We start from the raw sequence: 22,631 nt of genomic DNA, 5'->3' as shown, positions 1-22,631 counted from the left end.
GAGGGAACTGGGAGCACTGGGGGGAGCCAGAGAGCAGCACTGGGAGCACTGGGCGGGAACTGGGAGCTATGGGGGGTGAACTGGGAGGACTGGGAGCTACTGGGAGGGAACTGGGAGCACTGGAGAGGCACTGGGAGCTATGGGGGGTGAACTGGGAGCTATGGGAGGGAACTGGGAGCACTGGGGGGAGCCAGAGAGCAGCACTGGGAGCACTGGGCGGGAACTGGGAGCTACGGGGCGTGAACTGGGAGCACTGGGAGGGAACTGGGAGCACTGGGGGGAGCCAGAGAGCAGCACTGGGAGGGAACTGGGAGCACTGCAGAGGCACTGGGAGCACTGGGCGGGAACTGGGAGCTATGGGGGGTGAACTGGGAGTACTGGGGGGAGCCAGAGAGCAGCACTGGGAGCTACGGGGGGTGAACTGGGAGCACTGGGAGGGAACTGGGAGCACTGGGGGGAGCCAGAGAGCAGGACTGGGAGCTACGGGGGGTGAACTGGGAGCACTGGGAGGGAACTGGGAGCACTGGGGGGAGCCAGAGAGCAGGACTGGGAGCTACGGGGGGTGAACTGGGAGCACTGGGAGGGAACTGGGAGCACTGGAGAGGCACTGGGAGCTATGGGGGGTGAACTGGGAGCTATGGGAGGGAACTGGGAGCACTGGGGGGAGCCAGAGAGCAGCACTGGGAGCTACGGGGTGTGAACTGGGAGCACTGGGGGGAGCCAGAGAGCAGCACTGGGAGGGAACTGGGAGCACTGCAGAGGCACTGGGAGCACTGGGCGGGAACTGGGAGCTATGGGGGGTGAACTGGGAGTACTGGGGGGAGCCAGAGAGCAGCACTGGGAGCTACGGGGGGTGAACTGGGAGCACTGGGAGGGAACTGGGAGCACTGGGGGGAGCCAGAGAGCAGGACTGGGAGCTACGGGGGGTGAACTGGGAGCTATGGGAGGGAACTGGGAGCACTGGGGGGAGCCAGAGAGCAGCACTGGGAGCACTGGGCGGGAACTGGGAGCTATGGGGGGTGAACTGGGAGCACTGGGTGGAGCCAGAGAGCAGGACTGGGAGCTACGGGGCGTGAACTGGGAGCACTGGGAGGGAACTGGGACCACTGGGGGGAGCCAGAGAGCAGCTATGGGAGGGAACTGGGAGCACTGGGCGGGAACTGGGAGCTATGGGGGGGGAACTGGGAGCACTGGGGGGAGCCAGAGAGCAGGACTGGGAGCTACGGGGGGTGAACTGGGAGCACTGGGAGGGAACTGGGAGCACTGGGGGGAGCCAGAGAGCAGCACTGGGAGCACTGGGCGGGAACTGGGAGCTATGGGAGGGAACTGGGAGCACTGGGTGGAACCAGAGAGCGGCACTGGGAGGGAACTGGGAGCACTGGGGGGAGCCAGAGAGCAGCACTGGGAGGGAACTGGGAGCACTGGAGAGGCACTGGGAGCTATGGGGGGTGAACTGGGACCTATGGGAGGGAACTGGGAGCACTGGAGAGGCACTGGGAGCTATGGGAGGGAACTGGGAGCACTGGGTGGAACCAGAGAGTGGCACTGGGAGGGAACTGGGAGCACTGGGGGGAGCCAGACAGCAGCACTGGGAGGGAACTGGGAGCACTGGAGAGGCACTGGGAGCTATGGGGGGTGAACTGGGAGCACTGGGGGGAGCCAGAGAGCGGTACTGGGAGCACTGGTTCCCCAGCCCCTCCCTCCCCGCCTACACCTCCCATGGTCCTTTGCGGCCCCGCCTACATCTCCCATCGCGCCCCGCGCGCACCCCCCAGGCCCCTCCCGCGCCGCCGCCCCTCCCCTTCCGCAGTCGTCACTTCCGGCGCCCGCTTCGCGCCGTCACGATGGAGGAGCTCGGCCTTTTGGGGGAAAAAACGCAGGTTTGGGGGCCGGGGGGCGGGGCCGCGGGGGGGGGGGGTCGTCATGGCCGGGGACCCCCTTGGGTGCCCCCCCCACCCATGGGTGCCCCCCCCCGCCCCGATTTCCCTGGTTTTTCCTCATTTCTGCGCCCCCCCCCCTCCATTTTGGGGTCACCCCTCAGTCTGGGCCCCCCCCAATTTCTGGGTGCCCCCCCCATTTCTGGGTGCCCCCCCCAATTTCTGTGACCCGCCCCCATTTCTGGGTGCCCCCCCCCATTTCTGGGTGCCCCCCCCAATTTCTGTGACCCGCCCCCATTTCTGGGTGCCCCCCCCAATTTCTGGGTGACCCCCCATTTCTGGGTGCCCCCCCCATTTCTGGGTGCCCCCCCCAATTTCTGTGACCCCCCCATTTTCTGGGTGCCCCCCCATTTTGGGGCGCCCCTTTCTTATATGTGGGTGCCCCCCCCAATTTCTGGGTTCCCTCTCCCATTTCTGGGGGTGCCCCCCCCAAATTTCTGGGTGCCCCCCCAAATTTCTGGGTGCCCCCCCGTTTCTGGGTGCTCCCCAATTTCTATGCACCCCCTCCTACATGTGGGTGCCCCCCAATTTCTGTGCCCCCCCCCCCATTTCTGGGTGCCCCTTTCTTATATGTGGGTGCCCCCCCCCAATTTCTGGGTTCCCTCCCCCATTTCTGGGTGCCCCCCCCATTTCTGGGTGCTCCGCAATTTCTGGGTGCCCCCCCAAATTTCTGGGTGCCCCCCCGATTTCTGAGTGCCCCCCCCCATTTCTGGGTGCTCCCCAATTTCTATGCATCCCCTCCTATATGTGGGTGCCCCCCCCAATTTCTGTGGCCCCCCCCTATTTTCTGGGTGCCCCCCCAATTTCTGGGTGCCCCCCCCAATTTCTGGGTGCCCCACCCCATTTCTGGGTGCCCCCCTCCTATTTCTGGGCACTCCCCAATTTCTGGGTGCCCCCCCATTTCTGGGTGCCCCCCCAAATTTCTGGGTGCTCCTCCTTTTCTGGGTGCCCCCCCATTTTTGGGTGCTCCCCAATTTCTGTACCCCCCTCCTATATGTGGGCCCCCCCCCCATTTCTGGGTGGGCCCCCCCCCCATTTCTGGGTGCCCCCCCTATGTCTGGGTGCTCCCCAATTTCTATGCACCCACCCTCCTATATGTGGGTGCCCCCCTCCCCATTTCTGGGTGCCCCCCTATTTCTGGGTGCTCCCCTTCTATTTCTGTGCCCCCCCCTCATTTCTGGGTGCTCCCCTATTTCTGGGTGCCCCCCCCTTGTTTCTAGGTGCTCCCTAATTTCTGGGTGCCCCCCCCATTTCTGGGTGCCCCCCCCAATTTCTGGGTGCCCCCCCATTTCTCGGTGCCCCCTTCGTATATCTCCGTACCCCCCCATTTCTGGGTGCCCCCCCCAATTTCTGGGTGCCCCCTCCCATTTCTGGGTGCCCCCTCAATTTCTATACACCTCCCCCGATTTCTAGGCGCCCCCCCCTCGTTTCTGGGCACCCCCCCCTCGTTTCTGGGTGGGCCCCCCCAATTTCTGGGTGGGCCCCCCCCAATTTCTGGGCCCCCCCCAATTTCTGGGTGCCCCCCCCTCATTTCTGGGTTCCCCCCCCCGTATTTCTGGATGCCCCCCCCGATTTCTGGGTGCCCCCCCCGATTTCTGGGTGCCCCCCCATTTCTGGGTGCTCCCCTCCTATTTCTGGGTGCCCCCCCATTTCTGGGTGCCCCCTCAATTTCTATACACCCCACCTGATTTCTAGGCGCCCCCCCCTCGTTTCTGGGCACCCCCCCTCGTTTCTGGGTGGGCCCCCCCAATTTCTGGGTGCCCCCCTCATTTCTGGGTGCCCCCCTCCTATTTCTGATTGCCCCCCCAATTTCTGGGTGCTCCCCCCCCATTTCTGGGTGCTCCCCTCCTATTTCTGGGTGCCCCCCTCATTTCTGGGTGCCCCCCTCCTATTTCTGATTGCCCCCCCCATTTCTGGGTGCCCCCCCCCCATTTCTGGGTGCCCCCCTCCTATTTCTGGGTGCCCCCCCATTTCTGGGTGCTCCCCCCATTTCTGGGTGCCCCCCCATTTCTGGGTGCTCCCCTCCTATTTCTGGGTGCCCCCCCCATTTCTGGGTGCCCCCCTATTTCTAGGTGCTCCCCTCCCATTTCTGATTGCCCCCCCCATTTCTGGGTGCTCCCCCAATTTCTGGGTGCCCTCCTATTTCTGGCTGCCCCCCCCGATTTCTGGGTGCTCCCCCCATTTCTGGGTGCCCCCCCCCTCATTTCTGGGTGCTTCCCCCTCCCCCCGCAGGATGAGCTGCCGGCGCTGGCCGCCCCCCGCCCCCCCCCCGGGTCTGTCCTTCCTGGTGCCCGAACCCGAAGACCTGGAGGATCTTTACAGCCGCTACAAGGTGGGTGCGTGCAGGAGAAAGCGAGAGTAGGAGAAAGTTCGGGCAGGAGAAAGTACGGAGAAAGCGCGGGCAGGGTGGGGGCAGACCAGCGGGCCCCCCCCCCCCCCCCCTCACCACCAGTTGTCCCAACAGAAGCTCCAGCAGGAACTGGAATTCCTGGAAGTGCAAGAGGAGTACATCAAGGACGAGCAGAAGAACCTGAAGAAGGAATTTCTTCACGCCCAAGAGGAGGTGAAGAGGATCCAGAGCATCCCCTTGGTCATCGGGCAGTTCCTGGAGGCCGTCGATCAGAACACCGCCATCGTCGGCTCCACCACCGGTGGGGGGGGCGGGGACGGGGGTGGTGGGGACGTGGGGGTGGGCGCGGGAAGGTTGGAGGGGGTCATGGGGTGGTTGGGTGTGGTGGGGACGTGGGGATGGGTGGGGAAGGTTGGGTTTTGCCACCGCGATGGCCTTGAGATGGTTAGGGGTGGTGGGGACATAGGGATGGACAAGGAGGATTGGGTTTTGCCAAAAACATTACCATGGCCGTGGTCTGGTTAGGTGTGGTGAGGACGTGGGGATGGATGTAGAAGGTTGGAGGTGGTCAATGAGGTGGTTGGGTGTGGTGGGGACGTGGGGATGGGCGCGGAAGGTTGGGTTTTGCCACCAGCAACACCATGGTCAGGAGGTGGTTGGGTGTGGTGAGGACGTGGGGATGGATGTAGGAGTTTGGAGGTGGTCAATGAGGTGGTTGGGTGTGGTGGGGACGTGGGGATGGGCGCGGAAGGTTGGGTTTTGCCACCAGCAACACCATGGTCAGGAGGTGGTTGGGTGTGGTGAGGACGTGGGGATGGATGTAGGAGGTTGGAGGTGGTCGTGGGGTGGTTGGGTGTGGTGGGGACGTAGGGATGGGCGCGGAAGGTTGGGTTTTGCCACCAGCAACACCATGGTCAGGAGGTGGTTGGGTGTGGTGAGGACGTGGGGATGGATGTAGAAGGTTGGAGGTGGTCAATGAGGTGGTTGGGTGTGGTGGGGATGGGTGGGGAAGGTTGGGTTTTGCCACCGCAATGGCCTTGAGGTGGTTAGGGGTGGTGGGGACATAGGGATGGACAAGGAGGATTGGGTTTTGCCAAAAACATTACCATGGCCGTGATCTGGTTAGGTGTGGTGAGGACGTGGGGATGGATGTAGAAGGTTGGAGGTGGTCGTGGGGTGGTTGGGTGTGGTTGGGACATGGGGATGGGCACAGAGGATTGGATTTTGCCACTGCGATGGCCTTGAGATGGTTGGGTGTGGTGGGGACATGGGGATGGGCAGGGAAGGTTGGGTTTTGCGACCAACAACACCATGGTCACGAGGTGGTTGGGTGTGGTGAGGACGTGGGGATGGATGTAGGAGGTTGGAGGTGGTCAATGAGATGGTTGGGTGTGGTGGGGACGTGGGGATGGGTGGGGAAGGTTGGGTTTTGCCACCGCGATGGCCTTGAGATGGTTAGGGGTGGTGGGGACATAGGGATGGACAAGGAGGATTGGGTTTTGCCAAAAACATTACCATGGCCGTGATCTGGTTAGGTGTGGTGAGGACGTGGGGATGGATGTAGAAGGTTGGAGGTGGTCGTGGGGTGGTTGGGTGTGGTTGGGACATGGGGATGGGCACAGAGGATTGGATTTTGCCACTGCGATGGCCTTGAGATGGTTGGGTGTGGTGGGGACATGGGGATGGGCAGGGAAGGTTGGGTTTTGCGACCAACAACACCATGGTCACGAGGTGGTTGGGTGTGGTGAGGACGTGGGGATGGATGTAGGAGGTTGGAGGTGGTCAATGAGATGGTTGGGTGTGGTGGGGACGTGGGGATGGGTGGGGAAGGTTGGGTTTTGCCACCGCGATGGCCTTGAGATGGTTAGGGGTGGTGGGGACATAGGGATGGACAAGGAGAATTGGGTTTTGCCAAAAACACTACCATGGCCGTGATCTGGTTGGGTGTGGTGAGGATGTGCGGATGGATATAAAAGGTTGGAGGTGGTCAATGAGGTGGTTGGGTGTGGTGGGGACGTGGGGATGAGTGCAAAGGATCGGGTTTTGCCACCGCAATGGACTTGAGATGGTTAGGGGTGGTGGGGACATAGGGATGGACAAGGAGGATTGGGTTTTGCCAAAAACATTACCATGGCCGTGATCTGGTTAGGTGTGGTGAGGACGTGGGGATGGATGTAGAAGGTTGGAGGTGGTCGTGGGGTGGTTGGGTGTGGTTGGGACATGGGGATGGGCACAGAGGATTGGATTTTGGCACTGCGATGGCCTTGAGATGGTTGGGTGTGGTGGGGACATGGGGATGGGCAGGGAAGGTTGGGTTTTGCGACCAACAACACCATGGTCACGAGGTGGTTGGGTGTGGTGAGGACGTGGGGATGGATGTAGGAGGTTGGAGGTGGTCAATGAGATGGTTGGGTGTGGTGGGGACGTGGGGACGTGGGGATGGGTGGGGAAGGTTGGGTTTTGCCACCGCGATGGCCTTGAGATGGTTAGGGGTGGTGGGGACATAGGGATGGACAAGGAAGATTGGGTTTTGCCAAAAACACTACCATGACCGTGATCTGGTTAGGTGTGGTGAGGACGTGGGGATGGATGTACGAGGTTGGAGGTGGTCAATGAGGTGGTTGGGTGTGGTGGGGACGTAGGGATGGGCGCGGAAGGTTGGGTTTTGCCACCAGCAACACCATGGTCAGGAGGTGGTTGGGTGTGGTGAGGACGTGGGGATGGATGTAGGAGTTTGGAGGTGGTCAGTGAGGTGGTTGGGTGTGGTGGGGACGTGGGGACGGATGTAGGAGTTTGGAGGTGGTCAATGAGGTGGTTGGGTGTGGTGGGGATGGGTGGGGAAGGTTGGGTTTTGCCACCGCGATGGCCTTGAGATGGTTAGGGGTGGTGGGGACATAGGGATGGACAAGGAGGATTGGGTTTTGCCAAAAACATTACCATGGCCGTGATCTGGTTGGGTGTGGTGAGGACGTGGGGATGGATGTAGAAGGTTGGAGGTGGTCGTGGGGTGGTTGGGTGTGGTGGGGACATGGGGATGGGCACAGAGGATTGGATTTTGCCACCGCGATGGCTTTGAGATGGTTGGGTGTGGTGGGGACATGGGGATGGGCGCGGAAGGTTGGGTTTTGTGACCAACAACACCATCGTCAGGAGGTGGTTGGGTGTGGTGAGGACGTGGGGATGGATATAGAAGGTTGGAGGTGGTCGTGGGGTGGTTGGGTGTGGTGGGGACGTGGGGATGAGTGCACAGGATCGGGTTTTGCCACCGCAATGGCCTTGAGGTGGTTAGGGGTGGTGGGGACATAGGGATGGACAAGGAGGATTGGGTTTTGCCAAAAACATTACCATGGCCGTGATCTGGTTAGGTGTGGTGAGGACGTGGGGATGGATGTAGAAGGTTGGAGGTGGTCGTGGGGTGGTTGGGTGTGGTGGGGACGTAGGGATGGGCGCGGAAGGTTGGGTTTTGCCACCAGCAACACCATGGTCAGGAGGTGGTTGGGTGTGGTGAGGACGTGGGGATGGATGTAGAAGGTTGGAGGTGGTCAATGAGATGGTTGGGTGTGGTGGGGACGTGGGGATGGGTGGGGAAGGTTGGGTTTTGCCACCGCGATGGCCTTGAGATGGTTAGGGGTGGTGGGGACATAGGGATGGACAAGGAAGATTGGGTTTTGCCAAAAACACTACCATGACCGTGATCTGGTTAGGTGTGGTGAGGACGTGGGGATGGATGTACGAGGTTGGAGGTGGTCAATGAGGTGGTTGGGTGTGGTGGGGACGTGGGGATGGGCGCGGAAGGTTGGGTTTTGCCACCAGCAACACCATGGTCAGGAGGTGGTTGGGTGTGGTGAGGACGTGGGGATGGATGTAGAAGGTTGGAGGTGGTCAATGAGGTGGTTGGGTGTGGTGGGGACGTAGGGATGGGCGCAGAAGGTTGGGTTTTGCCACCAGCAACACCATGGTCAGGAGGTGGTTGGGTGTGGTGAGGACGTGGGGATGGATGTAGAAGGTTGGAGGTGGTCAGTGAGGTGGTTGGGTGTGGTGAGGACGTGGGGATGGATGTAGAAGGTTGGAGGTGGTCAGTGAGGTGGTTGGGTGTGGTGAGGACATGGGGATGGACGTAGAAGGTTGGAGGTGGTCAATGAGGTGGTTGGGTGTGGTGGGGACGTGGGGATGGGTGGGGAAGGTTGGGTTTTGCCACCGCAATGGCCTTGAGGTGGTTAGGGGTGGTGGGGACATAGGGATGGACAAGGAAGATTGGGTTTTGCCAAAAACACTACCATGACCGTGATCTGGTTAGGTGTGGTGAGGACGTGGGGATGGATGTAGAAGGTTGGAGGTGGTCAATGAGGTGGTTGGGTGTGGTGGGGACGTGGGGATGGGCGCGGAAGGTTGGGTTTTGCCACCAGCAACACCATGGTCAGGAGGTGGTTGGCTGTGGTGAGGACGTGGGGATGGATGTAGGAGTTTGGAGGTGGTCAGTGAGGTGGTTGGGTGTGGTGGGGACGTGGGGATGGGCGCGGAACGTTGGGTTTTGCGACCAACAACACCATGGTCAGGAGGTGGTTGGGTGTGGTGAGGATGTGGGGATGGATGTAGGAGGTTGGAGGTGGTCAATGAGGTGGTTGGGTGTGGTGGGGATGGGCAGGGAAGGTTGGGTTTTGCCACCGCGATGGCCTTGAGGTGGTTAGGGGTGGTGGGGACGTGGGGATGGACATGGAGGATTGGGTTTTACTACCACCACCATGGTCACGAGGTGGTTGGGTGTGGTGAGGACGTGGGGATGGGCGCAGAAGGTTGGGTTTTGCCACCAACAACACCATGGTCATGAGGTGGTTGGCTGTGGTGAGGACGTGGGGATGGATGTAGAAGGTTGGAGGTGGTCACAGGGTGGTTGGGTGTGGTGGGGACGTGGGGATGAGTGCGCAGGATCGGGTTTTGCCACCGCAATGGCCTTGAGATGGTTAGGGGTGGTGGGGACATAGGGATGGACAAGGAGGATTGGGTTTTGCCAAAAACATTACCATGGCCGTGATCTGGTTGGGTGTGGTGAGGACGTGGGGATGGATGTAGAAGGTTGGAGGTGGTCGTGGGGTGGTTGGGTGTGGTGGGGACATGGGGATGGGCACAGAGGATTGGATTTTGCCACCGCGATGGCCTTGAGATGGTTGGGTGTGGTGGGGACATGGGGATGGGCGCGGAAGGTTGGGTTTTGTGACCAACAACACCATCGTCAGGAGGTGGTTGGGTGTGGTGAGGACGTGGGGATGGATATAGAAGGTTGGAGGTGGTCGTGGGGTGGTTGGGTGTGGTGGGGACGTGGGGATGAGTGCGCAGGATCGGGTTTTGCCACCGCAATGGCCTTGAGGTGGTTAGGGGTGGTGGGGACATAGGGATGGACAAGGAGGATTGGGTTTTGCCAAAAACATTACCATGGCCGTGATCTGGTTAGGTGTGGTGAGGACGTGGGGATGGATGTAGAAGGTTGGAGGTGGTCAATGAGGTGGTTGGGTGTGGTGGGGACGTGGGGATGGGCGCGGAAGGTTGGGTTTTGCCACCAGCAACACCATGGTCAGGAGGTGGTTGGCTGTGGTGAGGACGTGGGGATGGACGTAGAAGGTTGGAGGTGGTCACAGGGTGGTTGGGTGTGGTGGGGACGTGGGGATGGATGTAGAATGTTGGAGGTGGTCGTGGGGTGGTTGGGTGTGGTGGGGACATGGGGATGGGCACAGAGGATTGGATTTTGCCACCGCGATGGCCTTGAGATGGTTGGGTGTGGTGGGGACATGGGGATGGGCAGGGAAGGTTGGGTTTTGTGACCAACAACACCATCGTCAGGAGGTGGTTGGGTGTGGTGAGGACGTGGGGATGGATATAGAAGGTTGGAGGTGGTCGTGGGGTGGTTGGGTGTGGTGGGGACGTGGGGATGAGTGCGCAGGATCAGGTTTTGCCACCGCAATGGCCTTGAGGTGGTTAGGGGTGGTGGGGACATAGGGATGGACAAGGAGGATTGGGTTTTGCCAAAAACATTACCATGGCCGTGATCTGGTTAGGTGTGGTGAGGACGTGGGGATGGATGTAGAAGGTTGGAGGTGGTCAATGAGGTGGTTGGGTGTGGTGGGGACGTGGGGATGGGCGTAGAAGGTTGGGTTTTGCCACCAACAACACCATGGTCAGGAGGTGGTTGGGTGTGGTGAGGACGTGGGGATGGACACTGAAGGTTGGAGGTGGTCGTGGGGTCATTAGTTGTGGTGGGGACGTGGGGATGGACGTGGAAGGTTGGTGGCGGTCGTGAGGTGGTTAGTTGTGGTGGCGACGTGGCGGTTTTGGGGACAACCCCAGGGCGGGGTGTCACGCGGGGGACAACGCCCTCCTTGTTCTCCCGCAGGTTCCAACTACTACGTCCGCATCCTGAGCACCATCGACCGGGAGCTGCTGAAGCCCAACGCCTCGGTGGCCCTGCACAAGCACAGCAACGCCCTGGTGGACGTCCTCCCGCCCGAGGCCGACAGCAGCATCATGATGCTCACGTCAGGTGGGCCCCAGGGTCTTCTCGGCGGGTTTATGGGTGCTACCAGGTTGGGGAGATGGGTGCTACCAGGTTGGGGAGATGGTGGGAGACGAAGGATCTCCAGAGGTGGACCTGGAGGGTGGAGAGTGCCAGGACGTGGTCCAGGTAGTGACCAGAACGTAACTTCATTGACGTTGGTGGTGGGACCGAGGGTCTTCTCAGCAGGTTTATGGGTGCTACCAGGTTGGGGAGATGGGTGCTACCAGGTTGGGGAGATGGTGGGACATTAGGGATCTCCAGAGCTGGACCTGGAGGGTGGAGAGTGCCAGGACGTGGTCCAGGTAGTGACCAGAACGTAACTTCATTGACGTTGGTGGTCGGACCGAGGGTCTTCTCAGCAGGTTTATGGGTGCTACCAGGTTGGGGAGATGGTGGGAGATGAAGGATCTCCAGAGCTGGACCTGGAGGGTGGAGAGCAGCAGGATGTGGTCCAGTTAGCGGCCAGAACGAGCCTGACATTGGGCGATGTATCTTCATTGACGTCGGTGGTGGGACCGAGGGTGTTCTCAGCAGGTTTATGGGTGCTACCAGGTTGAAGGTCTTCTTTAGAGGAACCTTCAGAGCAGAACCCAAATGGTGGAGAGCAACCGGTCATGGTCCAGGTCCGCCCAGAAGGGTGGTGGGTCTCCATCTTTGGAGACGTCCAACCCTCACCTGGGCGAGGTCCTGAGCACCCCATTCTGGTCGGAGATGTTTTGGGGAGATGGTGGGACCAAGTTCTTGTCCTTGTCCCATAAGGCTGGAGGCACAGATGGTTGGTGGGTCTCCATCCTTGGAGCTACCCAACCATCACCTAGACAAGGTCCCAAGTGAGCTATTCTGGTCGGAGATGTTTTAGAAGGCAGATTAGTCTAGGAATTGTGTCACAGAAGGATGGAAGCATGGATGGTTGGTGGATCTCCATCCTTGGAGCTACCCAACCATCACCTAGACGAGATCCCAAGTGACCTCCTGTGGTCGGAGATGTTTTGGGGAGGACGTTGCATTAGGAATCTTCTGTCCTTGTTGTCCCAAAAGGATGAAGCTGTCACCAAAACCTGGATGGGTGGTGGGTCTCCATCCTTGGAGCTACCCAACCATCACCTAGGCAAGATCTGAGGTGACCTACTGTGGTCAGAGGTGTTTTGGGGAGAAGGTTGGACCAAGAAGCTCTTGTCCTTGTTGTCACAGAGGGCTGGAGGCACAGATGGGTGGTGGATCTCCATCCTTGGAGCTACCCAACCTTCATGTAGAGAAGATCCCTAATGACCTGCTGTGGTCGGAGATGTTTTAGAAGGGAAATTGGTCTGGGAATTGTTGTCCCAGAAGGCTGGAGGCATCAATGGTTGGTGGATCTCCATCCTTGGAGCTCCCTAACCGTCACCTAGACAAGATCCCAAGTGACCTACTGTGGTCAGAGATGTTTTAGGAGGGAGACCAGTCTAGGAATTGTTGTCACAGAAGGATGGAAGCATGGATGGTTGGTGGATCTCCATCCTTGGAGCTACCCAACTTTCACCTAGACGAGATCCCAAGTGACCTCCTGTGGTCGGAGATGTTTTGGGGAGGACGTTGCATTAGGAATCTTCTGTCCTTGTTGTCCCAAAAGGATGAAGCTGTCACCAAAACCTAGATGGGTGGTGGGTCTCCATCCTTGGAGCTACCCAACCATCACCTAGGCAAGATCTGAGGTGACCTACTGTGGTCAGAGGTGTTTTGGGGAGAAGGTTGGACCAAGAAGCTCTTGTCCTTGTTGTCACAGAGGGCTGGAGGCACGGATGGGTGGTGGATCTCCATCCTTGGAGCTACCCAACCTTCATCTAGAGAAGATCCCTAATGACCTGCTGTGGTCGCAGATGTTTTAGAAGGGAGATTAGTCTAGGAATTGTCACAGGATGGAAGCATCGATGGGTGGTGGGTCTCCATCTTTGGAGCTACCCAGCCATCACCTAGGCAAGATCCGAGGTGACCTCCTGTGGTCGGGGCTGTTCTCTGATGGCCGAGGTTGCCCCCCCCGGCCACCCCGGTGTCCCCAGCGGTTGCCCCGCTGACGGCCCGTCCCCGTTGCAGACCAGAAGCCGGACGTGATGTACGCCGACATCGGCGGCATGGACATCCAGAAGCAGGAGGTGCGGGAGGCCGTGGAGCTGCCCCTCACCCACTTCGAGCTCTACAAGCAGGTAGGACCACGGGGCCACCCACGGGGTGATGTCACGGCCCACCGGGGGGTCTCGGCGGGACCTTCGGTGACCCGTGACGTCACCCCCGGGTGCGACGTTCCCCACCCAGATCGGCATCGACCCCCCACGGGGCGTCCTCATGTACGGACCCCCCGGCTGCGGCAAGACCATGTTGGCCAAGGCTGTGGCCCACCACACCACAGGTGGGACCCTCGGGGGTGCTGGTGGGGACGCCCGGTGGGTGGTGGGACCCTCAGGGTGCTGGTGGGGGTCCTTGGGTTGGTGTTGAGGGACCTCAGGGTGCTGAGGTAACCGTTGGGTGGTGGTGAGGTCCTTGGGTTGGTGTTGAGGGACCTCGGAGTGCTGGGGTTAACCGTTGGGTGGGTGGGTGGGGTCCTCGAGGTAGTAGCGGGGTCTTTAGGGGGCTGAGGGCACCCCGGGGTGCTGGTGGGGTTCCTTGGGGTGCTGGTGGGTTTCTTAAGGTGCTGGTGGGCTTTTTAAGGTGCTGATGGGGTCGTTAAGGTCCTGGTGGGCTCCTCAGGGTGCTGGTGGGGACCCCCGGTGGGTGGTGGGACCCTCAGGGTGCTGGTGGGGGTCCTTGGGTTGGTGTTGAGGGACCTTAGAGGGGTGGGGTTAACCATTGGGTGCTGGTGGGGTCCTTGGGTTGGTGTTGAGGGACCTCAGGGTGCTGAGGTAACCGTTGGGTGGTGGAGGGTCCTCGAGGTAGTAGCGGGGTCTTTAGGGGGCTGAGGGCACCCTGGGGTGCTGATGGGGTCTTTTGGGGCTCCTTGGGGTGCTGGTGGGTTCCTTGGGGTGCTGGTGGGTTTCTTAAGGTGCTGGTGGGCTTTTTAAGGTGCTGATGGGGTCGTTAAGGTCCTGGTGGGCTCCTCAGGGTGCTGGTGGGGACCCCCGGTGGGTGGTGGGACCCTCAGGGTGCTGGTGGGGGTCCTTGGGTTGGTGTTGAGGGACCTTAGAGGGGTGGGGTTAACCATTGGGTGCTGGTGGGGTCCTTGGGTTGGTGTTGAGGGACCTCAGGGTGCTGAGGTAACCGTTGGGTGGTGGAGGGTCCTCGAGGTAGTAGCGGGGTCTTTAGGGGGCTGAGGGCACCCTGGGGTGCTGATGGGGTCTTTTGGGGCTCCTTGGGGTGCTGGTGGGTTCCTTGGGGTGCTGGTGGGTTTCTTAAGGTGCTGGTGGGCTTTTTAAGGTGCTGATGGGGTCGTTAAGGTCCTGGTGGGCTCCTCAGGGTGCTGGTGGGGACCCCCGGTGGGTGGTGGGACCCTCAGGGTGCTGGTGGGGGTCCTTGGGTTGGTGTTGAGGGACCTTAGAGGGGTGGGGTTAACCATTGGGTGCTGGTGGGGTCCTTGGGTTGGTGTTGAGGGACCTCAGGGTGCTGAGGTAACCGTTGGGTGGTGGAGGGTCCTCGAGGTAGTAGCGGGGTCTTTAGGGGGCTGAGGGCACCCTGGGGTGCTGGTGGGGTTCCTTGGGGTTCCTTGGGGTGCTGGTGGGTTCCTTGGGGTGCTGGTGGGCTTTTTAAGGTGCTGATGGGGTCGTTAAGGTCCTGGTGGGCTCCTCGGGGTGCTGGTGGGGACCCCTGGTGGGTGATGGGACCCTCAGGGTGCTGGTGGGGGTCCTTGGGTTGGTGTTGAGGGACCTCAGGGTGCTGAGGTAACCGTTGGGTGGTGGTGAGGTCCTTGGGTTGGTGTTGAGGGACCTCGGAGTGCTGGGGTTAACCGTTGGGTGGGTGGGGGGGGTCCTCGAGGTAGTAGCGGGGTCTTTAGGGGGCTGAGGGCACCCTGGGGTGCTGATGGGGTCTTTTGGGGCTCCTTGGGGTGCTGGGGGCATCTGGGGGTGGCAGTGGCTCCTCGGGGTGCTCCCCCCGCCCCCAAACGCGAGGTCCCAGCCCCTGCGGGTGCCCCCCAGCCGCCTTCATCCGGGTGGTGGGCTCGGAGTTCGTGCAGAAATACCTGGGGGAGGGTCCCCGCATGGTGCGCGACGTCTTCCGCCTGGCCAAGGAGAACGCCCCCGCCATCATCTTCATCGACGAGATCGACGCCATCGCCACCAAACGCTTCGACGCCCAGACCGGGGGTAAGGGGAACACGCTGAAGGACCCCACGGTGGGGTTCCAGGACCCCTTGGTGGTCTTAGATGGGAGTCAGGAACCTTCTGGAGAACTTCACAGTGGGGTTCCGGGATCCCTTGGTGGTCTTGGGTGCTTGGATGGTGGTCAGGAACCTCTGGAGAACTCCATGGTGGGGTTCTGGGACCCCTTGGCCGTCTTGGATTGGGGTCAGGAACCCTGTGGAGAACTTCATGGTGGGGTTCCAGAACCCCTTGGTGGTCTTGGGGGCTTGGGTGGGGGTCAGGAACCTTCTGGAGAACTCCATGGTGGGGTTCTGGGACCCCTTGGCCGTCTTGGATTGGGGTCAGGAACCCTGTGGAGAACTTCACAGTGGGGTTCCGGGACCCCTTGGTGGGGTTCTGGGACCCCTTGGTGCTCTTGGGTGCTTGAGTGGGGGTCAGGAACCTCTGGAGAACTCCATGGTGGGGTTCTGGGACCCCTTGGCCGTCTTGGATTGGGGTCAGGAACCCTGTGGAGAACTTCACAGTGGGGTTCCGGGACCCCTTGGTGGGGTTCTGGGACCCCTTGGTGCTCTTGGGTGCTTGAGTGGGGGTCAGGAACCTCTGGAGAACCCCGTGGTGGGGTTCCGGGACCCCTTGTTGGTCCTGGGCGCTTGGGTGGGGGTCCTTGGAGATAGGGTGGGGGGACCCGGGACACATCAGGCCCCCCCCCATCTGTGGGGCCAGGTCAGGAGGGTCCTTAGGAGGGTGGTGGGTGCTGGAGGGGGCGGGGGGGTCCCTTGGGTCTCAGCACCCCACCCACCGTGTCGTGTCCCCCCCACCCCACAGCTGACCGGGAGGTTCAACGCATCCTCCTGGAGCTCCTCAACCAGATGGACGGCTTCGACCAGAACGTCAATGTCAAGGTGGGGGTCCCATGGGTGCTATGGGGGTCCCAAGGGTGCTGGAGGGGGTCTCATGGGTGCTGGGGAGTGTCCCATGGGTTCTGTGGGGTTCCCAGGGGTGCTGGAGGTGGTCCCAAGGGTGCTGGGGAGGGTCCCATGGGTGGTATGGGGGTTCTAGGGGGCTCCCATGGGTGCTGTGGGGGTCTCATGGGTGTTATGGGGGTCCTATGGGTGTCCCATGGGTGCTGAGGAGGGTCCCATGGGTGCTGTGGGGGTCTCATGGGTGTTATGGGGGTCCTATGGGTGTCCCATGGGTGCTGAGGAGGGTCCCATGGGTGTTATGGGGGTCCCAGGGGTGCTGGAGGGGGTCTCATGGGTGTCCCATGGGTGCTGGGGAGGATCTTATGGGTGCTGTGTGGGTGGTATGGGGGTCCCGTGGGTGCTGAGGAGGGTCCCATGGGTGCTATGGGGGTCCCAAGGGTGCTATCAGTGTCCCATGGGTGCTGGGGGGGGGGTCTCATGGGTGCTGAGGAGGGTCTTCATGGGTTCTGTGGGGTTCCCGAGGGTGCTGAAGGGGTCCCAAGGGTGCTGAGGAGGGTCCCATGGGTTCTATGGGGGTCCCAAGGGTGCTGAGGAGGGTCCCATGGGTGCTATGGGGGTCCCAAGGGTGCTGAGGAGGGTCCCATGGGTGCTATGGGGGTCCCAAGGGTGCTATCAGTGTCCCATGGGTGCTGGGGGGGGGGTCTCATGGGTGCTGAGGAGGGTCTTCATGGGTTCTGTGGGGTTCCCAAGGGTGCTGAAGGGGTCCCAAGGGTGCTGAGGAGGGTCCCATGGGTGCTATGGGGGTTCTATGGGGGTCCCGTGGCTGCTGGGGGGGGGTCTCATGGGTGCTGAGGAGGGTCTTCATGGGTTCTGTGGGGTTCCCAAGGGTGCTGAAGGGGTCCCAAGGGTGCTGAGGAGGGTCCCATGGGTTCTATGGGGGTCCCAAGGGTGCTGAGGAGGGTCCCATGGGTGCTATGGGGGTTCTATGGGGGTCCCGTGGGTGCTGGGGGGGGGTCTCATGGGTGCTGAGGAGGGTCTTCATGGGTTCTGTGGGGTTCCCAAGGGTGCTGAAGGGGTCCCAAGGGTGCTGAGGAGGGTCCCATGGGTTCTATGGGGGTCCCAAGGGTGCTGAGGAGAGTCCCATGGGTGCTATGGGGGTTCTATGGGGGTCCCGTGGGTGCTGGGGGGGGGTCTCATGGGTGCTGAGGAGGGTCTTCATGGGTTCTGTGGGGTTCCCAAGGGTGCTGAAGGGGTCCCAAGGGTGCTGAGGAGGGTCCCATGGGTTCTATGGGGGTCCCAAGGGTGCTGAGGAGGGTCCCATGGGTGCTGGAGGGGTCCTACAGGGGTCCCACGGGTGCTGGGGTGGTCCCAGACCGCCACCCGGTGACCCCTGTCCCCCCGTGTGTCCCCCCAGGTGATCATGGCGACGAACCGGGCGGACACCCTGGACCCGGCGCTGCTGCGCCCCGGCCGGCTGGATCGGAAAATCGAGTTCCCGTTGCCCGACCGGCGTCAGAAGCGGCTCATCTTCTCCACCATCACCGGGAAGATGAACCTCTCCGAGGAGGTGGACCTCGAGGACTGTATCTGGGGACACGGGGGACCTCAAGGAGATGTCAGGGACGGGGACGTCGGGGACCCCAGGGAGATGTCCGGGTTGGGGACACCACGGGGACGTGGGGAACCATAGGGAGATGTTGGGGTTGGGGACACCATGGGGACATCGCGGACCTCGAGGAGATGTCAGGGTTGGGGACATCGGGAACCCCAGGGAGATGTCCGGATTGGGGACACCACGGGGACATGGGGAACCATAGGGAGATGTTGAGGTTGGGGACACTATGGGGACATCAGGGACCCTATGGGGACGTCAGGGACCTCAAGGAGATGTCAGGGTTGGGGACATCGGGGACCCCAGGGAGATGTCCAGGTTGGGGACACCATGGGTACGTGGGGAACCATAGGGAGATGTTGGGGTTGGGGACACCATGGGGACATCGGGGACCTCAAGGAGATGTCGGGGTTGGGGACCCCACAGGGACATCGGGAACCCCAGGGAGATGTCCGGGTTGGGGACGCCACGGGGACATGGGGAACCATAGGTAGATGTTGGGGTTGGGGACACCATGGGGACATCGGGGACCTCGAGGAGATGTTGGTGTTGGGGACCCCACGGGGACATCGGGAACCATAGGGAGATGTCGGGGTTGGGGATACTATGGTGACATCGGGCACCTCGAGGAGATGTCAGGGTTGGGGACATCAGGGACCCCAGGGAGATGTTGGTGGCCCCATGAGGACATCAGGGACCTCAAGGAGATGTCAGGGTTGGGGACCCCATGGGGACATCAGGGACCTCAAGGAGATGTCGGGGTTGGGGACATCGGGAACCCCAGGGAGATGTCCGGGTTGGGGACACCACGGGGACATCGGGAACCATAGGGAGATGTTGGGGTTGGGGACACCATGGGGACATCGGGGACCTCAAGGAGATGTCGGGGTTGGGGACATCGGGAACCATAGCAAGATATCGGGGTTGGTGGTGCCGTGGGGACATCAGGAACCTTGAGATGTCAGAGTTGGGGACATCAGGGACCCCAGGAGGATGTCAGGGTTGGGGACACCATGGGGACATCAGGGACCTCAAGGAGATGTCGGGGTTGGGGACATCAGGAACCCTAAGGAGATGTCAGGGTTGGGGACACCATGGGGAACCTCAAGGAGATGTTGGGGTTGGGGACATCAGGGACCTCAAGGAGATGTTGGTGTTGGGGACCCCATGGGGACATCAGGGACCTCAAGGAGATGTTGGGGTTGGGGACATGGGGGATCGGGGAGGGGACATCAAGGAGGGGACATTTCCTTCACCCCCGCCCAGACGTGGCACGGCCGGACAAGATCTCAGGAGCCGACATCAACTCCATCTGCCAGGAGGTGGGTGACAACGGGGGGGGGGACACGTCCCACCGGGGGTGACAAAGAGGTGACGTGGGCGTCGGAGGTGTCCGCGTCCCTCACGGCAGGGTGACGAGGAGGTGACATGTCACTCGAGGTGGGCGGTGGGGTGACCTGGGTGCCACCTCCCAGAAGGAGGGGACGCTGGTGACAGTGGTGGGCTGTCCCCACGGTGGTGGGGATGGCGGAGGTGACACTGGTGGCCTGTCCCCACGGTGGTGGGGATGGCGGAGGTGACGCTGGTGGCCTGTCCCCACGGTGGTGGGGATGGAGGAGGTGACGCTGGTGACAGTGGTGACCTGGTGGCGTGTCCTCAGGGTGGTTGAGGGTGACAATGGTGACCTGGTGGCCTGTCCCCACGGTGGTGGGGATGGAGGAGGTGACAATGGTGACACTGGTGGCGTGTCCCCAAGGTGGTGGGGATGGCGGAGGTGACGCTGGTGGCCTGTCCCCAAGATGGTGGGGATGGAGGAGGTGACAGTGGTGACACTGGTGGCCTGTCCCCAAGGTGGTGGGGATGGAGGAGGTGACAATGGTGACACTGGTGGCCTGTCCCCACGGTGGTGGGGATGGAGGAGGTGACAATGGTGACACTGGTGGCCTGTCCCCACAGTGGTGGGGATGGCGGAGGTGACACTGGTGGGCTGTCCCCACGGTGGTGGGGATGGCGGAGGTGACGCTGGTGGCCTGTCCCCAAGATGGTGGGGATGGAGGAGGTGACAGTGGTGACCTGGTGGCCTGTCCCCAGGGTGGTTGAGGGTGACAATGGTGACACGGTGGCCTGTCCCCAGGGTGGCATGCTGGCGGTGCGGGAGAACCGGTACATCGTGCTGGCCAAGGACTTTGAGAAGGCCTACAAGACCGTCATCAAGAAGGACGAGCAGGAGCACGAGTTCTACAAGTGACAGGTCGGGGACGTTGGGGACACCCCCGTCACCGTCACACACCCTCCCCCCCCCCAAAAATAAACCTTCAACCCCCACCCACCCTCCGTCTGCTTGGGGACATCGTCGGGGACATGGAATCGGCCGTGGGGACAACCTTGGGGACATGGGGAGGTCCATGGGGGACAACCTTGGGGACATGGAGATGGCCATAGGGATGATCTTGGGGACATGGGGACAATCTTGGGGACAACGTTGGGGACATGGGGACAACCATGAGGACACGGGGAGGTCCATGGGGACAACGTTGGGGACACGGAGATGTCCAGAGGGATGATCTTGGGGACATGGGGACAACCACAGAGACACGGAGATGTCCAGAGGGATGATCATGGGGACATGAGGACAATCTTGGGGACAACACTGGGGACATGGGGACAACCATGGGGACATGGGGACAGCCTGGGGGTGTCCATGGGGACATGGGGACAACGGTGGGGACATGGAGATGTCCATAGGGATGATCTTGGGGATGATCTTGGGGACAATCTTGGGGACATGGGGAGGTCCGTGGGGACAACCTTGGGGACACAGAGATGTCCATAGGGATGATCTTGGGGACATGAGGACAATCTTGGGGACAACGTTGGGGACATGGGGACAACCATGGGGACACGGGGAGGTCCATGGGGACAACCTTGGGGACATGGAGATGGCCATAGGGATGATCTTGGGGACATGGGGACAACCTTGGGGACAATGTTGGGGACAACCTTGGTGACACGGGGACAGCCTGGGGGTGTCTATGGGGACATGAGGACAATCCTGGGGACATGGGGACAACCTTGGAGACACGGAGATGTCCGTAGGAATGATCTTGTGCCCATGGGGACATGAGGACAATCTTGGGGACAACCTTGGGGACATGGGGACAACCGTGGGGACACGGGGACAGCCTGGGGGTGTCCATGGGGACATGAGGACATCTTGGGGACATGAGGACAATCTTGGGGACATGGGGACAACCTTGGGGACAATCTTGGGGACATGAGGACAACCTTGGGGACATGGAGATGTCCAGAGGGATGATCTTGGGGACATGGGGACAATGTTGGGGACAACCTTGGGGACACGGGGACAGCCTGGGGGTGTCCATGGGGACATGAGGACAATCTTGGGGACATGGGGACAACCCTGGGGACATGGAGATGTCCAGAAGAATGATCTTGGGGACATGAGGACAATCTTGGGGACAACGCTGAGGACATGGAGATGTCCATAGGGATGATCTTGGGGACATGGGGACAATCTTGGGGACATGGGGAGGTCCATGGGGACATATGTCCAGAGAGATGATCTTGGGGACATGGGGACAATCTTGGGGACAAGGAAATGTCCATAGGGATGATCTTGGGGACATGGGGACAATCTTGGGGACAACACTGGGGACATGGGGACAATCTTGGGGGACAACCTTGGGGACATGGAGATGTCCATGGGGACGATGTTGGGGACATGAGGACAATCTTGGCGCCATGGGGACAATCTTGGGGACAATGTTGGGGACATGAGGACAACCTTGGGGACATGGAGATGTCCAGAGGGATGATCTCGAGGACACGGGGACAATGTTGGGGACAACCTTGGGGACACAGGGACAGCCTGGGGGTGTCCATGGGTACATGGGGACAACCTTGGGGACATGGGGACAACCTTGGGGACACAGAGATGTCCAGAGGGATGATCTTGGGGACATGAGGGCAATCTTGGGGACAACCTTGAGGACACGGGGACAACCGTGGGGACACGGGGACAGCCTGGGGGTGTCCATGGGGACATGAGGACAATCTTGGGGACATGGGGACAACCTTGGGGACAATGTTGGGGACATGAGGACAACCTTGGGGACACGGAGATGTCCAGAGGGATGATCTTGGGGACATAGGGACAATCTTGGGGACAACGTTGGGGATATGGGGACAATCATGAGGACACGGGGAGGTCCATGGGGACAACGTTGGGGACACGGAGATGTCCAGAGGGATGATCTTGGGGACATGGGGACAATCTTGGGGACAACGTTGGGGATATGGGGACAATCATGAGGACACGGGGAGGTCCATGGGGACAACGTTGGGGACACGGAGATGTCCAGAGGGATGATCTTGGGGACATGGGGACAATCTTGGGGACAACGTTGGGGATATGGGGACAATCATGAGGACACGGGGAGGTCCATGGGGACAACGTTGGGGACACGGAGATGTCCAGAGGGATGATCTTGGGGACATGGGGACAATCTTGGGGACAACGTTGGGGATATGGGGACAATCATGAGGACACGGGGAGGTCCATGGGGACAACGTTGGGGACACGGAGATGTCCAGAGGGATGATCTTGGGGACATGGGGACAATCTTGGGGACAACGTTGGGGATATGGGGACAATCATGAGGACACGGGGAGGTCCATGGGGACAACGTTGGGGACACGGAGATGTCCAGAGGGATGATCTTGGGGACATGGGGACAATCTTGGGGACAACGTTGGGGATATGGGGACAATCATGAGGACACGGGGAGGTCCATGGGGACAACGTTGGGGACACGGAGATGTCCAGAGGGATGATCTTGGGGACATGGGGACAATCTTGGGGACAACGTTGGGGATATGGGGACAATCATGAGGACACGGGGAGGTCCATGGGGACAACGTTGGGGACACGGAGATGTCCAGAGGGATGATCTTGGGGACATGGGGACAATCTTGGC

The 22,631-nt window shown here is 60.9% G+C and overlaps 1 protein-coding gene and 3 long non-coding RNA genes across 4 annotated transcripts; 3 read left to right on the top strand and 1 right to left on the bottom strand.

Moving 5' to 3' along the window:
- Window positions 1-1,829: 1,829 nt before the first annotated feature.
- PSMC4 (proteasome 26S subunit, ATPase 4) lies at window positions 1,830-19,963 on the top strand. The gene is given in 12 exon segments (XM_069774613.1): window positions 1,830-1,880; window positions 4,170-4,193; window positions 4,195-4,269; window positions 4,402-4,588; window positions 10,673-10,819; window positions 12,905-13,014; window positions 13,124-13,217; window positions 14,935-15,102; window positions 15,925-16,001; window positions 17,437-17,605; window positions 18,901-18,956; window positions 19,769-19,963. Coding segments are annotated over 12 exon segments (1,257 nt in total). The 5' UTR covers window positions 1,830-1,844; the 3' UTR covers window positions 19,883-19,963.
- On the top strand, window positions 13,680-14,385 carry LOC138683163 (uncharacterized). The gene is made up of 3 exons (XR_011322853.1): window positions 13,680-13,807; window positions 13,888-14,158; window positions 14,239-14,385. It is a non-coding gene; the product is annotated as an uncharacterized lncRNA (long non-coding RNA).
- LOC138683090 (uncharacterized) lies at window positions 17,977-18,681 on the bottom strand. Its single transcript, XR_011322845.1, has 3 exons — window positions 18,619-18,681; window positions 18,293-18,586; window positions 17,977-18,027 (listed from the first exon to the last, which is right to left on the bottom strand). It is a non-coding gene; the product is annotated as an uncharacterized lncRNA (long non-coding RNA).
- Window positions 19,086-19,731, top strand: LOC138683089 (uncharacterized). The gene is made up of 3 exons (XR_011322844.1): window positions 19,086-19,167; window positions 19,357-19,616; window positions 19,651-19,731. It is a non-coding gene; the product is annotated as an uncharacterized lncRNA (long non-coding RNA).
- Window positions 19,964-22,631: the final 2,668 nt, after the last annotated feature.

This window comes from Haliaeetus albicilla, chromosome 31, assembly GCF_947461875.1.
Source record: "Haliaeetus albicilla chromosome 31, bHalAlb1.1, whole genome shotgun sequence".
NCBI lineage: Eukaryota > Metazoa > Chordata > Aves > Accipitriformes > Accipitridae > Haliaeetus > Haliaeetus albicilla.
Note: the sequence above shows the minus strand (reverse complement) of the source record. Positions and strands in the feature narration are given on the sequence as shown.